We start from the raw sequence: 16,832 nt of genomic DNA, 5'->3' as shown, positions 1-16,832 counted from the left end.
TGCTGAAGTAAGAGCAATGCTTGATCTCTGCAGTCTTTTCCAACCTAAATGATTATGTGATTCCATATGATAATGACTCTATTACATTGAATGTCTATTCCTGTCTCTCTCCTGCTCACTGCCACATATTGAGAGCATCACAGACCCTGTTTATTTGGGACATGTGCACCCAGCTCCCCCTCACATTGTCATGCTCTCACAGCTCAGGAGGAAAGAGCCCCCCAAATGTCAGTCAATTAAGATGTGCCTTTGAAGCACAGCCCTGCAGAGCCAGCCTGTGGGAGGGAAGCGTGGGCAGGCACAGAGCTTCCTATCCTCAGTCCCCACCTCAAAGCTATTTAAATTCTGCCTTCTGCAGGGCAACACCAGCTGTTAGTATGTACTACCCTCTTCTTTCAGGTTAATAGAAATGCACAAGGGGTGCATAAAGAGCATGGACAGAAAGTGTGTGTGCATGGTGTAAGCACAACTGCTTCCTCCCTCAGTCATGTGAAATCACCTCAAGGCAGCTGGGGGTGAACAGATCAGCTGGAGACGTGTCCAGCTTTGCACTGCTCTGTCTCCAGCTGGAAAGGAGGCCATTGGCTCGAGATCGCTGACATGAAGTGCGGCCTGTCAGAGGGAAAACATTTTTAAAATAAAATCAAGTTTCAGGCCTAAGCAAGAGAAAGAGTTACATCACCAGCTCCCTCACACATCTGTATTAGGCCCTGCTACAATCTCAGGCAGGGCCACCAGCACTAGAGGGTTCACTCTCAAATCATGCAAGCCAAAATCACACACAATGAAATTTAATCAATCAGCAAAATAAGAATATAATTCTGTTTACTTTTCTTGGAATGGCTAGAAGAAAGTCTTACTTCATGCATATTAGAATTTCCAATAAATATTAAAATTTGCAAGAACAGGCCAAGACAAATATTTCGGAAGAAAACCCAACTGACATTTGGGAAGTTCTGATGAACGTGAGACCAAGGAATCCACGACATAACGACCTCTCTCATCCACACACCAGCAATGACCTGCCCAGGGAAGAAAAGCAGCTTTATTTCAGATGTGGTACTGCTGTGTGCTTTGTTGCATACTAGGAAGATTTTCACCCTCAGCAGCTCTATAGAAAGGGGTCAGTAAATCCAAGCACAGCTATCCAGGGGTAAGTAGACCACACCTCAGAGCCATGGTACAAAAGGAAATGTAGCAGCTCTGGTGAGACTCCCCCACTGCAGCCCTATCACCTCCTGCCAGAAATTTGGCATCATCCATGAACTTGCTGAGGGTGTGCTCCATCTCATCATCCTGGTCATGAGTGAAGACATAAGGCAATACCAGCCCCTGGACCAAACCACAGGGAACACAACTAGCAGCAAGCAACTGAATATCTACTCATTTTTGAACCCCAATGAGCTACCACTTGTGTCCAGCCAATTTAGACACATCTCGTAGACCATATGACCTTCCTCCAGTCTGACTACTACTGGTTTTCTATCTTTTAATTAGAATTCTTAGGGTTTTGCTTTGTTTTGTTTGGGTTGTTTGGAGTTTTGCTTTGTTTAGACAGCCCAGAGTGTCTTGTTAGGAATTGCTCACCTGTGCTCTCATAGCACTGAGTTGGCTCCCAGTTTCCCAGGCCATCACACTGAGGGATGTAAGGGAAAAATCCCAGCTGTGCAGCTTCCCCAGCAGATCTCTTTGAAGTAAAGTGGCTCTGCCAGTAGAAGCGCAGGACTATAGAAGAGAAGTAAAAGAAAGCTCTAGTGCCCATACAGGATATATAAAATGCACACATTTGCAAAAATCTGAATGTTCCCTGTACTTCAGAAGACAAATTAATAAATGTTTAAAGTACATAAAGTAAGTGCCCAGATTTTATATTTGCATTGTGTTATGTATATGAAATCAGTTCTTGGGGGACAGCTCAATGACCCTGATTAATTACACCTGCTGAGTCCCACCTGCTTTTCAGCAAAGTTGCATTTGACATCAAGTGCTCTTGCACAGATTCTGGGCATGACCCCATTCAGCTCAGCCCTTCTCTCCCTCTCTGACCCACCTGACCATGCAGCCAGCTGCAGAGCAGAGTCAGTGCCTGACAGCAGCTTCTGGGAGATCTCTGCCCCCAGCCCTTGGGGCCCAGTGGGGCGCAGGAGGTCCCTGTCCGTGAGCTGGATCCCCTTTGCCAGGAGGAAGCTCTCTCCAAAGGCAAACTGGGACCCATTTGAGGCCAGGATGAGTTGCTCTGCCTCCTCCATAAATTTCATGGCTTCCTGCTTCACACCTTCACATACACCAGGGCCTGTATAAAAAATGTATACATGAAGAGTATATTAATGACTTTCATCTAAATCCAGTAAATATTTGCATGTGAAAACTAATTGGTCTTAAATTAGCATTGCCTTTTTCCCTCTGAAATCAGTGTTGAATTGCATAACGAAACAAGCAAAGGAGACTTCCAGTGTTCAGCTGTTTAACAGCAAGAATCTTAGACTGCCATAAGTCACACAAACATTCTCCATGTCCTGAGACAAAGGCTTGATGCTTTTAAGTCCTTATTGGTTACAAACTGAGTTAATATATCTCTACAGAACATCCCCTCAGTTGCTGCCATTAAAAAATGTGGATAATCACAAGTGAAAGTCAGAAAGGAAAATGAAGGTCTATCCTTTGGGTCTGGAGTGGCAGCTGGCACTTGGCCTGTCCTCTCCACACATCTACTGACCCAGAAAGGGCAATTCAATGCACCAAACCAGCCCCATGAAAGCTGCTCCTCCAAAATAACTCTGTTAATCTGCTTCATCCCTTTATTCCCCACTTGCCCACAGAACTGGAATCTCCACCAGTTCATTGTCCTGTCTCTTCTTCACAGCTGGAAAAAAACTGTGTGATGAGAACAATTTCAGTGATAGCATTTATAATATAGGTCACCTGCTGCTCCTCCAAAGAGAGCCAGCACCTTTGGAGGAGCTGTCGAGACAGAGAGCTTCCTGAACTTCAGTGCTGGCCTCACTCTCCTCCTAGTGACTTCTAGGGGATATCTGTTACTCTTGACCACTGTCACTCTAATAAGAAACAGTAAAGAAAATCCCTCTTGCTTCATTTTAAGGCACTCTTGAAAGTCATTTACATTACAGTGTAATCCTGATTTTCCCATACAACTCTTCACACATTCTAATATCCTTTACCACCTGGATAAGTATCTTCTGCAAAAGCATTATGTGTCCTAACTCCAAATTATAAAATCTACTTGAACTTGATATGGAACTTTATTTTTCCTTATTCCCAAAGCTCAATCATCAGTTATTTAGTGGAAAAGAGTCACCCTACTACTGACATCCCTGGAAAAGAGTCACCCTACTTCTGACATCCAACGATAATGGCAGTGCTGATGATCTTTCTGATAAGTTATTGTTGGCTACTTTACAGCAATTGAAAGGATTTCCCTCTCTTGTGGCATAACATAAAAGACCAGAAAACACTCTTACTTACATGCCAGAAATTGTTACTTACATGTTGGAACCTGGTTCACTCCTGCCTTTGTTCCTTCCAGCTCTCCTCCTTTGCTGTCAACACACCAACAATCACGAAGTTCAAAGTGGCCTAAAGGAGCACTGAAGTCAGTGTAGGGTCCTGGGTAGTAGCTGAGCTGGTCAGTCAGAAGCTGCCAGAATATATATGGGTCCAGCAAAATGTTCTCTGATGCACTGGTCATGTTTCCTTTCAGCACTTGAGGTGGGAGATCCGTGAAGGAGGAATACATGGAGAACGTGGGGAAGACATTCTGGTGCCCAGCCTCGTACAAAGCTTTAACAAAAGCTGAAAAGTCTCCAGAGGATGCCTCTTTATACCCAGCTATTATGTCCAACAGGTCAGGAACAGGCAGAGGCTTGCCCTCATTGTTCTCTGCAATCCACCTTTGGTACCACTCGAAGGCTTGCTCAGGGGGGCCACTGCACTGCACCTGCCTCCAGCCACCCTCATCATCACACTGAGGGAGGTGAAGGCTGGACAGCTGGGGCACAGCTCTTGGATCTGACAACAGCAGCTTCACAGCCCTGAGAAACTCCTGACCAGCTGTGACTTGGCAAGCACTTGGGCCTGGGAAAAGAAAAACATGCACATCTTCTGAATGCACTGAAGATATACAATAGCCCTATCCTCTAGTACAACAAACACCACTACTAAAAATTGGTCACTCAGCCCAATAATAACAACATTCCTTGCCTGTTACTAAGAAGGCTTAGCAATATTAAGGTCCCATGCTGAACCAGGGTAAGATTTTCAAAGGGATGTGAGCCCTCCAAGATGAATACAGATATGTTATTTTAAAATCTGTGAGTACATTAGGTACTTGTTGTTCTTACTGGGGGGCCAGGTGTCACTAAATGCCTTCCTGAATCTGTTTACATAGATCAAGTATTTTCAGATATACATGGTAGTTGGGTTGTTACTTGTTATTCAGCCAGTCAATGCAAAGCAACCATCTGAATAGTGAGAAAATTTTATTTCCTCTTGAACTGAACCCGAATCTTAATACTGTGTGTCCTTTCTTTCTACGCTCTACTGAACATTGCTGCTGAATACAAAACAAAACATCCCTCAAAATACTGGAGTGAGTTTCGTTTGGAAGCCTTTTCTGCCATCTCCAGAGCCAAATTTCACTTTGCCACCAAGCAGCTCTGCAGATCCAGCCAACCATGGGAGCTCATCTTCTTTTGAGCACCAGAGAATTCTGAACCTTCTTATTTTGGATTGCACTACAGATGGGTAGTTAGATATAAATCCCCTCTCAGTTCAGATTATTACAACAAACTCCCTACTACTTCTGCAAACTGCTATTCAAAGGAGCTCCCCCACTATGCACCACTCTCAACTGCTGGTCACTGCTATTTCTCCCAAAATGAGAAGCAGGCTCTCCTCTTGGTCTATTCTCCCTGTTGATGTTTTGTTGTCAGTTCACAGAAACTTGAAAAACCAATATTCACTGCCTTTGTACTTCCTTCTTTCTTCATATCCCATTAAAAAAGAGAGCAAGGAGAGGCAGTTCATAGTCTATCAACCTGATGTCAGAAGTCATTTTGCAGCTCACCTTTTTGGCCTGACTTTGTGACTTATGAAAAACCTACCAGCCATTAAATCCCTCTCCTATGTTTGGAGTCCTGTGATATCTTATCAATTTGAGGATATATTCTTGAGCTAAAAAGACTACATCAAGTTCATAGTTCAAGGCACTGAAAATCCTAAATTCTTATGAAAAGACGAGCCAGTGACTGTGCCCAGGTGCCTTGGTCTGGAAGTAAAAGGGCTTTTTCCCCAGTCAGGGTAACATTCAGTTCCATGGATGGTCCAGGTCTCCTGGGCATCATGGATGTTACACATTCCAGCTCCACTGAGGTAGAGACATGCCAATGGCACGTTCAGTAACCAGGCAAGACCTCAGGCTCCTCTGCTTTGAGCGTGCCCACCCTAGACCCTGACCACCTTCAGGACTGGGGATATCAAGGCTGACACACACTAATCAGATGCCTTGCTTTTCTGTGAGGAGACATTTGCAGACATCATCAATTTATTTCCAGATGTAACCAGATATGAAGAAAGAACCATTGAATTCCAATAAAAAAAAGCATCTTTAAATTCCCAGTCCCTAAAACTTACATTGCATTGGATTTCCAGCCTTCCCCCTGATTCCTGGAATAGCCTTGCCATCCAAATCAACACAGAAGCAATTTGTTCCAAAACACTGCAGTGGCAGAAAGTCTCCATCCTCAGTACAAGAGGGAATAAAGAGATCTGATCCTGCAGGCAGGCTTTGCTTCAGGTTTCTCAGATTTCTCCTTTGCTTCTCACACTCAGTGGGGCACCTTGGGCGTTTGCCTCGATGTCTTGAGCCTGGAACCTCCTTACCCAAAGTGTCCAAACACCAGCACTCTCCTGCATAGCACTGAACCTCCTCATACCTCCCCTCCTTGGTGCATGTTGGAACAAACAGATCCCTTGGCTCCTCACCACAGTCTCTGGATCCTAGTGCTAGTTTCACCACTTCACCTAAATCTTCAGCAACACTTTCAGGGACAGAAATTACTTGTTGAAGAAAAGTAAAGAACTCTGGTAGTTCCAGGAGAGAAGAAAGGAATTTCATCCGATTCTGATTGTCCTGCAGAGTTACTGTATGGCCAAAGCTGCTCATGAGAGGTTTACTCAAAATGGAGCTCCCCTTTGATACCTCCAGTGAAAATGCCTCAGCTGACACCAGAGGGCCTTGGCCATTACCCATCTCTGACAGATCCTCCTGTAGGAAAAACTGGCCAATGCTGTACTTCCCACTAGTGCCTAGCACCCCTGTGAAGTTAAACTGGATCAAGTTCTTCAAGAACCTTCCTCCAAAGAGGTTTTCTTGGAAACGCTTTGGATTGGCAGTAAATTGCAGTGCCACTCGAGCCAGCTCCCGGGATGGGAACATCCCTGTGACGGCTTCACTGAGGGTGGTTTCTAGATCAGGAGTCTGGCTGGCAAAGGGGCTTTGTGCAAGTGGGGATGACAATCCAGAGTCCAGAAACAGCTCCTTGAAAGAGGGAGGGCAGGGCCTTGAAAAGCCATCAGTTTTGTCTGACTGCTTATCTGGTGTGGAGAACAAACTGGACTGACTGAAGGAGCCAGCAGGGCCATAGAGGAGCCTCGACAAGGCCCGTCGCCGCTCGGAGATGCACGATTGCTCCTCACCTAGAGAAAGATTTAAAAAAGAAAAAAAGAAAAAAGTACATTTTGGAACCTCCAGAACCTGTAATTCTATTTCTCTCTGGGGCAAAAACAACATTAAAGTATAGATTAACCTGCTTCTCAACTATGCATCATGCACATTGTTAAGGAATTTGAAATGTCAGTGCCTATGGTCTACAAATAAAATTCTCCAGTCAAGACCCCAAATGAAAGGAAGAATTCCTTCCCCACTGCTCAGTTCTCTGCTCTGTGGAGTTTTACTGGTTCTGTTGCTTCCCGATGCAAATTCTCATCCCTGTTCCCATGGCAGAAAGAATGAAAAATGTCTTTTCCAAATATTTTAGCACTCTAGTAGGATGCCTGCTCTTAATGAAAAACTCCAGTGATCCAGGTAAAATGTGGGAACCTAAGAAGGAGAAATAGATTGCGGAAGAACACAAAGTTATTTTAAAAAATATCTACCAGTGAGGAACTTATGGAAGTTTCCTTACTAGATCTTCATTTTCATAGTGAGGTGTTTATTGCAAGAGGTTTGAAAATGAATTGTTAAAATTAGAGTAATAGAGTGCTAAGGACCAGGTGGCATTAATGAATGAGCTCTAAGGGAAAAAATGACAGAATTAAAAAATAAAAAAAAAAGTCTAATGACAGCACATTAAGGGTATCAACAGTGGCCCTGGGCACCCATATCCTGGGCTAAGCTGTGTCACAGGTGTAGCTGCATCCAGCCCCACCTGTGCACTGATACACAGGGAGAAACAGCTCCAAGTTAGGATGCAACACATCACTGAAGAAGGACAAAGCTTAGCGCTCAAAAGACAGCAATTGAGGAAAGACTTGATAAATACAAAGACATCAAGAAGCAGACAGACAGCATGGTTATGGCACTGACTGCATGTCTGGAATGCACACAGCAGCTTAACTCACATGCCACACAGTTACCTGTCCTTGGAAAGTAGAATTATAGAGAAGGGAGGCAAAAGTAGCAGAACTATAGAGAAGGGGAGACAAAAATATTTTGAGGACAGAACAGCTTTTCCAGTATGAGAGAACATTCAGCCTGAAAAAAAAAATATGAAAAAAGGTTTATAAAAAACAGGATTCTCCACATCATTCACAATAGACAATTATTATTAAGTATTTCTCACAGCACAGAGAAGTCCGGATGTAGAGCACATAATTATGATAATGAAATTTATTGCCAGAGAGTGCTAGGAAGGATAAAAGGTTAGAGGGCAATTAGGCAAATCCCTGGAAGATAACTCCATAGGGGAGGGCTGAAAACAATGATCTTGACTCAGCCTCCAGTTTGGGGCATCTCCCACCTGCAGGAGGACATTTGGAAGTTATTTTTAACATTTTCCATTTTCTCAGTCTTTCTTACTCAGCACCACTGCTGTCCCTGTAGGGGACAAGATGGATAAGCAGCTTTAGTCTGCTCCAGCACCAGCTCCCCTGGGCTCCCCATTCCATCTCCATTTATTCCACAACCAAGCAATATGATAAAGCAGTCACACATCCTGTTAACAATAAGGATAAAAGCTGAAAATCTATGAAGCTGTTAAAAAGCTAAGCAAGTAATCTGATATTCTGTCATTGACATCTTTCTCACTCCTGCTTTTGCACCCTTGTCGTGCTCTGTAGTTCCTGACAGGAGCTGAGGGCCCCTTCCCAGAAGTTCCTTTGTAAAAGAACTTGCTGTAGGATGGGCCCCTTCTGTTTTCAGTGTTGGCTCTTGGTGGTTGGAGGGATAAAGAACATTCCTCAGAGGGCCAATAACTTAGTGTAAGCCACAATTCCACAAGAACAGTAATATGAAACAAATGTAGGATCACGAGTCATAAACACTCTCCCCTCCTACCCACTGCTGAATCAAATCAAAACAGAGGAAGAAAGAATAAACACCAAAGCACTGCTGGCGTGAATCTACTGCAGAAGGTCTGAAGAGAAGCACGTCCCCATCAGGGCTGCCTGGTGCTCTTACTCCTCCAGTGTTAACACTGCTGAGTGTGAGAGCCAGACATTAAACAATCACAGAATCATTAAGGTTGGAAAACTTAATTGAGTCCAACCATTAACCCAGCACTGCCAGGCCCACCACTAAACTGTGGCCCTAAGTACCACATCAACATGGGTTTTGAACACAAAATAGAGGAGAACTGGAGACACACACAAGGCATGTAGTTGTCTGAAGATTTCAGCCATAACCTCATGAAATACCTTCTCAGGAGTTAATCTGTGAAACCTCTGCAGAAATTTTTTCCCTGCTTAAATTTCCTGAGTCTGCCAATAAAAGCAGCAAGCAGCCTGAAGTCATTGCCCCCCTTTCTTCACCCCCCCTCAAAAAAAAAGAATTATCAGGAGGGCTCAGTAAAGCATACTCAAAAAGAAAACAACTACCCTCAGCATATGGCAAGGCCTCTCAGAGGTTCTCTTGTAATATCCTTGGTGATCAGCCTTGAAGGCACACTAAAGTTTTCATTTCACAGCAAGCCTGTTTGTGCCCAGAGTGTTCTGAGCACTTGGAGCTGTGACACCTAGGGCAGATTCCTCCTTTTTCAGCTGCATGGGAAGCTGTGTGTGTCTCACAGACACAGCAACTGCCTTCCCCCAAGGCAGCCCCCACATTAAGACCCTGTGCCCCAGCCCTCCAGCACAATCCTGAATATTTAGGTAATGCACTTCAGAGCAAAGGTTTTTAACTTTCCTCCTCCCCTCCGGCCCCTGGACATTTCTGCTGTCATTTCCATTTGGGGCACAGATTTGATGGTGAATTCTCTGTGGAATCTCTCAAAGCCCTAACCTATACACCTTTTCTGAATTGTTTGTTGGGGAGTTTTCTACAGGATTTGGCAGATTTCATGGCAAAACACACAGTGACAGAGTTGGAAAAAAACCAATCAGAATGGGAGATGAAATTCCACAGCATTTCACAAAAGGAAGGAGACAAAACACAAAATCACCATCACTTGCACAGATATTCTCACTTTACACTTCAGTTCCTGGAGTCCAGTGAAAATGCCTGAGGTGACTCCAGAGGGCCTTGGCCATTACCCATCTCTGACAGATCCTCCTGTAGGAAAAACTGGCCAATGCTGTACTTCCCACTAGTGCCTAGCACCCCTGTGAAGTTAAACTGGATCAAGTTCTTCAAGAACCTTCCTCCAAAGAGGTTTTCTTGGAAACGCTTTGGATTGGCAGTAAATTGCAGTGCCACTCGAGCCAGCTCCCAGGATGGGAACATCCCTGTGACGGCTTCACTGAGGGTGGTTTCTAGATCAGGAGTCTGGCTGGCAAAGGGGCTTTGTGCAAGTGGGGATGATATCCAGATATCAGAGCTGCTAAGAAAAGCCTTGCTGCATGCAAAACTAAAAGATCACAACAGAAAATAAAAGCAGTATGATATTTAATAATTTTTTAGAATGTGACTCTTAACCATGGGGAGGTTTCAGGACCTTTGACCGCCAGAGTCTGCCAGAGCTCAGAAAGGAGCTGGTCTGCTCTGTTCCCCATCTAAAGATGTTATGAATAAGAAATCACCCATTTATGAAAAGTTACAGAGTTGATAAAGTTAAACCCACTGTTACCAGTCCTTATTGTTACCTTGTTGATAATCAATTACTTGTTGTTCATCCTCTGTTAATTACCTGTTGGACATCCCTCTCCATAGGGTTGGGTTTTCACCTATGCTGCTTCCCAAGAAATGGCACCCAGGACTGTGAGGAGGAAGTGACATGAGAGCTTGTATGCAAAAGTAGGAACACTTCGCCAAGTTCAGCAAAGAAAAGCCCTGGAACAACGAGCCACCACAGAACTGAACAACCTAAGTGACATCTAAGGAGGGAGGACCTCAGAGCTTGAATTGGGGTCTGGAAATCCTGCCGCGCCTGTGAGGACGGAATCCCCAGCTCTGCTGGCGTGCAAAGTGGACAAAGCTGCACACCTCCTCCTCCTCCTCCTCCTCCTCCTCCTCTGCGCCACTCCGGGAAGCAGCGGTGGTGTGAGCGCGACCTGTTGGGCCCCCACCAGAGCTGATCACTCTTAATAAAGGCATTAAATTGGAGAAAAATCTCCTGCCCTTTATTTATTTCAAAAGACACTGAGAGATTTTTCCTTTGGCCAATCTCATAGGTGTTATGAGTAGAACAGCTGCCCAATTTTTTTAAAAGGTTGCAGAGTTCACAGGTTGGGCTAGTTGCTGCCAGGGTGGAGTTCTAACTGTTTGTTACTGTAATCACCTGTCGTTTTCATTAACTACTTGTTGTTGATGGTTAATAATTCCCACTTTTGTCGAGTGACACCATGCTGCTTCCTGGAAGATGGCACCCAGATGGTGAAGAGGAAGGGACATTGAGTTGATATGCATATGACCTCAGAACCAGCATGCAATGGGAAAAGCCCCGCACCAAACCTAGCCAAAAACCCCTAAAAACAACAAGCCAACATACAATTGACAAATCAAAGTGATGTCTAGACATGAGGAACAGAATCTAGTATCTGCTAAGACCATTTTACCCCTCATTCTAAACAAAAGATGTCGGCTAGACAGAGCTCCTCAAATGTTCAACCAAAAAGCAGGGAATCTCCTGAGTCTCTCATGAGGACGGAACCCCTAGCTCTGCCCACAGACCAGTGGACAAAGCTGCATCTTCCTCTTCCTCCATGCCATTCCTGGGAGCAGCGGCACTGTGAGCACGGACCCATTGTTTCTCCCCACCAGGGCTGATCGCTTTTAATAAAGGCTTCAAAAAGAAGAAAGGTCTCCTACCTGTGTTTATTTCAGTACATACCACAGGCTGGGGGCTGTGGTATCTACAGAAAGACATACCACGTACTTGGCCCCTCCTGGCCGTGGCTGTCTGAGCACCAGCACGGGCCCCACGGGTGGCACTGCTGGGCCGCATAGGCCACGCTGGCCATGCAGGATGGCACCAAGGACTGCTGGAATTGCAGTGCTAAACACACTGAGGGATTTTTCCTTTGGCCAATCTCATACATACCACAGGCTGGGGGCTGACCTCGTCGCCGTGTGCCCGGCACTTCCTGGCCGCGGCTGTCCGAGCACCAGCATGGGCCTTGCTGGTGGCACTGCCGGGCCGCGTAGGCCCCGCTGGCTGTGCAGGATGGCACCAGGGGCTCCTGGAATCGCAGCGCTGCTGAGCGCTCAGCCTCACACCTCGAGGGGCCTGCAGGGAAAACAGCAAGGGTTAAGCAGGGAAAGTTCAACGTTTCAGAGCCACCTCTGTTTGATCCCCTTGTTTGCCTGTTTTGGTGCTGGAACCCAGGAAATTCCTCTGGCTGCCCTGGAGGATTTGAGACCCTGACAGGGGGCTCAGAGACCTTGGCACAGAGCCCAAGACCCCTGTGCCTTTGATCTTGACCCATGGAAAAACAATTACCAACCTTTGTATGAAGAATTACAAGTCAAGAAAGTTTAAGTAGAATAATAGATATTTTGTCGTGGGGTGAAAAGTAGATTTTTGAGGTTTTTAGCATGGGGGCTCAGGGTCCCAAGATGGAGGAATTTGGGTGTTCCTTGTCCTTTTTCCTTCTTCTTCCTAGCCTCCATCTTCTGGGTGATGTTGGCATTTCTAGATTGGTTTCAAGTAGAAACTCACTGTCTAACATAGGTGATAGGTATTGGGAAGTTATGGTAAATAATGTACACATAGTTTTTAGTATAAAAGATAACACTGTCTCTGAGGCAGTCAGAGTGCCTCTGTCTGACCTGCTGAGCAGACCTCGGCAGGCCAGAGAAAGAATTTTATAGATAAAAAACAATAAACAGCCTTGAGAACGAGAACTGAAGAGTTCTGACTCCATCTTCAACCACCAGGCTGGGAAAAGAGACTTTCTAATGTATCACGGGGTCACTCTGACCAGCAGAGATTGCGAGATTTGGGAGAAAAAAAAAAATGAGGAAAAACAATTTAACTTCCTGATCACTTCCAGTGATGCATCAAGTACTGGCTTGAAATGAGAATTCTCCTTCCTCTTTTCCCATGAAGAATTTGCCCCACGGTTTTCCACTGTAGGTACTAATTTCTATGGAGGGGCTTGACAGCTGGCTTGCAAGCAAAGCTGAGTTAATAGAAGAAATAACAATTGATGATTTTCGAGTGTATCCATAGCAACAAAGAAGACAAGGCTGTCAGCATGGAAATAGATGAGAAAAGATACATGGAAATCTTTGTAAGCTAGACTACATGCATATGCAGATGTGTATATGTGCCTTATTAAATTTCTGTAAAACTTTTGCCAATTATATTGGCATTAATTGCTTTGCACCAATGAATATAAGTTATTGCGATGTAGTTAATGACTTAAGATCACGCTTTGTTAAAAGTATATAAGCAGGAGAACACACAGAATAAAAAACTTTTCTCTTCTTAGACCCTGATCACGTGTGTATGCCATGTCACACCTAACGGTGACAATTTCTGAAAACTAAACAGAAGATAAAGCCTCAACACATTTTTTAGCCATGTTTGCAAGTAGGCAGAACAGGAATATTTTTCCCAGGGAACCATGCTGTAGGCTGGGGGAGCTCTAGCCCTTACTGCAAAAGCAAAGTTGGTCAACAGAGACAGATGTACAGCCTGGGAACCTGATTTGAAGGCAAAGTTCAGTGTTTCTGAAGAGAATGAAGTATTGCTCCTGCAAACAGATCTGCACCTGACTGTGGAAATTTGGGCTGAGAATTTCTCCATTTCCCTCTGCAGGGATCTGAAGACACTATTCCTGTCAAACTGGCCTTAAAGGCAGAGAGGGCAAAAATCCAGCAAGTAAATTTTCTGGTGTATGATCTCTCCAATACAAGACTTCGCCCTCTGAACAGAAATTTTGCTTGTTTATATTAACCTGCAATCCTACAGCCTAAACACTTCTCACCTTCAAGAACTTTCCAGCTACACCCAGCTACCTGAGTGAGGCAGCAAGAGCACTGTGTCAGAGCAACTTGTTCATCCAGGGGACTCTGACAACTTCTCCAGTTTGAGTAGATTCAGGTGACAGTGTGAGAGCTTCCTAAGTCACCAGATCATCCCCCTCGGCGGCTGATGACTGAGGTCACATCTCCATCTTGTGGCTGGTACAGCTTCATCTGTGCTGACAGCTGCTACAGCCCCAGCCAGAGCTAAACCAGAACCACTGTGCACTGCAGAGGGAAGATGCCTTCAAAACTCCCCAGAAAGATCAGCTTGCCCCAAAGCCAGGAAAACTGTGTGACTACACAGCCAAAAGACTGAAATCATATCTGCTTCATATTTCTGGTGATGCAACTCCTTAGCAAGAGTCAGAAAGCAATGTCAGAGGAGTTTGGGAATTTGGATGGGAGGATGGAGTATCACATGGGAGATTCAAACTCTTCCCAGCCAAGGCAGTTTGCACTGGGCTCTGGTCTAGGAGGGAGGAGGTCCCTGACCTCCTGTCCTGCAGAGTTCATCGCCTGTAGGTGGAGAAACTTTCTCCCCACATGCCTGCCCTGACCAGGGAAGGAATGGGCCCAAGAGCAGATCCTAAAGTTCAGCCTTGCTGGCCAAGGCTCTACAAACTTTTGTATGGCCTCCTGGGAATGGAGTGTGTTGTGGTCAGTGTAAAATCCTTCCTGTTTCTGAGTGTACCAACATCAATTACGGAGCATTTTCTCAGGCTTTTAATTTAATAAATCAATAAATCCATCTCCATAATCTCAGAGGAAGAGATATGGAGAGTTCATGGGATTTCAAAGAATGTGATCTGCAGGAATGTGGGAAAGCATTGATCAGAGGACAGGGAAAATCTGCTGGTAAAGAATGTGCAGAGGATAAAAGCCATCTGCAATTCAGGGACCTTGATTCTTGCATTGGAAATGTGATATTATACATTTTTAGAACAACTCTCCCCAGCAGCAGCTGTCACACAAAAGCTCTAGAACTGCCACCTGATTTACAGGGCATCTCCTGGGTGCTACTTACACCTGAAGTTGCCAGAGGTGGCCAGCTGGACCCCCAGGAATCGCCTCTGCAGGATCCGATGGATGCTGCTCTCCGTGAACGTGCGGGCAGGCTCCGGCCCTGAGAACACCGTGTCGTAAACTTCATCCAGCAGCAGCTCCAGGCCTGGGAAAGACAGACTTTTATCACAGGGACAGCTTTTAAGACAGAAATCATCCTTACCCCAGAACAAAGCTGGGAGATTCTCAGGTAAAATAAATCCAGTTCTTTAAACAAGTCAAATGTGAAGTTACACTGCATAACCCTAATAACCCTACATAATCCTAATGCACCACACCCTGCACCCAGTGTTGGGTGCCCAGGCACCACCTTTATGCCTTGACAGTGTCCTGGTTTGAAAATGAAGTGAGTTTTTTGGGAGTTTGGTGGTCAAACCATGACAGACATCCACCAAAACAAGCAGAAGAAACATCCTGTACCTGGCTATAGGCTGTGGTTTTATTAAGTTCAGCCTGCAGTACAAAAATTGATGGAATTTTGGAAATAGATATTACCAAAACCAGCTACAAGTCATTCTGGTTGCATATTAAAAACCAAGATATTCAGTAGTTTCTCTGAGTGCACAGATTTTTTGAGAACTTGTTCTTTTCTGGGAATTAAATGTTGAAGTTCTTGTCTATTATTTAAATTTCAAGCTATTGTGCATTGTATTTTTCCCCTTTAAAAAAATTGAAAATTAAAACCACAGTATCTAAGGAAGATCTAGAAATTCTCAACTTCCTCATTCTTCCTTGCAGAAAAAAGAATTCTTTCTTCTAAAGCATCCCATCAACTATTAACATGCCTAAATCCTGAGGTTACAAGAGAAGAGAATGTCCCTGCCTATTTTAGACTGGTTGGACTAGATAATCTTTAAAGGTCTTTTCCAACCCAAACAATTCTAGATTCTACCTAAGCAAGAAGAAGAGTTCATTCTTCAGGCCCTTTATATTCCCCTGGATTTGCTAATCATATCAAATATGACACAGCTTCCTAGTGTGGGCAGAAAGTGGACATTCAGAAATCCCATTCCACATCCAAAGAGGACAGGATTAGCTCCCAGGCACCAACTCCACTCATTGCTGACTGAAGTTCCGCTCAAAAGAGTGGGATTTCACTAGTGAGCACCAGCCCTTCCCATGGGCATTACATCTGTCACATTGTTCTCACTCCTTGTAAGAGTGAAATTGAACTTCCAAATGAATCTGAAGACTGACAGTTGTTCTTTGTCCTTTCCCTTAGGAATTCAACAACCCCCAGGTCAGAGGATGAGCTGCTGGAAGGCACTCACCTGTGTCTGCCAACTCCCTCCCCAGGCTGTCCACGCAGTAACAATATCCCGAGATCTCTGGGAATGCTTCCCTCACCGAGCTGAATTTTTGGAAAGCCCTTGGGAACCTGGAATAAAAAGTAGGATGCTGTGAAGAGCCCAGGGAGGCCCATCAACCACAACAAAGAATCAGCTGTTTCCTTCCTCATTTCATAGGAGAAGGATGACTGCAGAGCACAAAGCCAGTACAAAAGGCTTTGGTCTCCTTTTGGCAACCAGGCTCTTACAAGATCAGAGTGCTGTTTCAGCAGGATTGCAACTCTCCTAAATGCCATTTTTCTAAAAAAACAGTGGATAATCTCCCTTCAAACAGATTTCTGAGCCCTCCTAAGCACGTACCCAGCATCTAACTCACTTTCAATTCTATTCTCATCTTTGAAAGCCTGTCAAAGAGTGTAAAATAGATGGGCGTTGGCCTAATGTTATTACAACAGCTATTCATTAGCTCCTTCCACAAATCTGCATGAGATGGCAGAATGCCTAAAAAACCAGGTTGCTTCCCTTTCCTTACATGCCACATACAATTTCTGTACTGAATTAAGTACAAAAGCTGATAAAAACCTCACTAATATCTTTCATTTTCAAGGCATGGCTCAACAGATTAAGGAGAAGGTGAAAGGGATTTTAATATGAAACAAGAATCACTTTAGCTTCTGGAGATCAAAGAGATGGTTTCCAGTGTAATATTCTAGGAATGACAACAGCCAGATTCCAGCAAAGCAATTATATAAGAAAGAAACTTAATAGGGTCTAAGTTGTAAAAACCATAATAAAGGTGGTCTTAACTGACAGACATCCTAGGGTTTCTCCAAGCAAAA

The 16,832-nt window shown here is 44.5% G+C and overlaps 1 protein-coding gene across 1 annotated transcript in view; it reads right to left on the bottom strand.

Annotated features, from left to right (window-relative positions):
- The window catches only part of TG (thyroglobulin), a 148,797-nt gene that overhangs the window by 124,551 nt on the left and 7,414 nt on the right, over positions 1-16,832 (bottom strand). Inside the window, exons 6-14 of the mRNA XM_058804431.1 lie at positions 15,976-16,082; positions 14,667-14,810; positions 11,712-11,897; positions 5,650-6,714; positions 3,505-4,092; positions 2,051-2,293; positions 1,588-1,725; positions 945-1,022; positions 500-612 (exon numbers count right to left, since the gene is read on the bottom strand). Coding sequence (XP_058660414.1) covers positions 500-612; positions 945-1,022; positions 1,588-1,725; positions 2,051-2,293; positions 3,505-4,092; positions 5,650-6,714; positions 11,712-11,897; positions 14,667-14,810; positions 15,976-16,082 — 2,662 coding nt within the window. The remainder of the gene's footprint in view (positions 1-499; positions 613-944; positions 1,023-1,587; positions 1,726-2,050; positions 2,294-3,504; positions 4,093-5,649; positions 6,715-11,711; positions 11,898-14,666; positions 14,811-15,975; positions 16,083-16,832) is intronic.

This window comes from Ammospiza caudacuta, chromosome 1, assembly GCF_027887145.1.
Source record: "Ammospiza caudacuta isolate bAmmCau1 chromosome 1, bAmmCau1.pri, whole genome shotgun sequence".
Taxonomy (NCBI): Eukaryota; Metazoa; Chordata; class Aves; order Passeriformes; family Passerellidae; genus Ammospiza; species Ammospiza caudacuta.
Note: the sequence above shows the minus strand (reverse complement) of the source record. Positions and strands in the feature narration are given on the sequence as shown.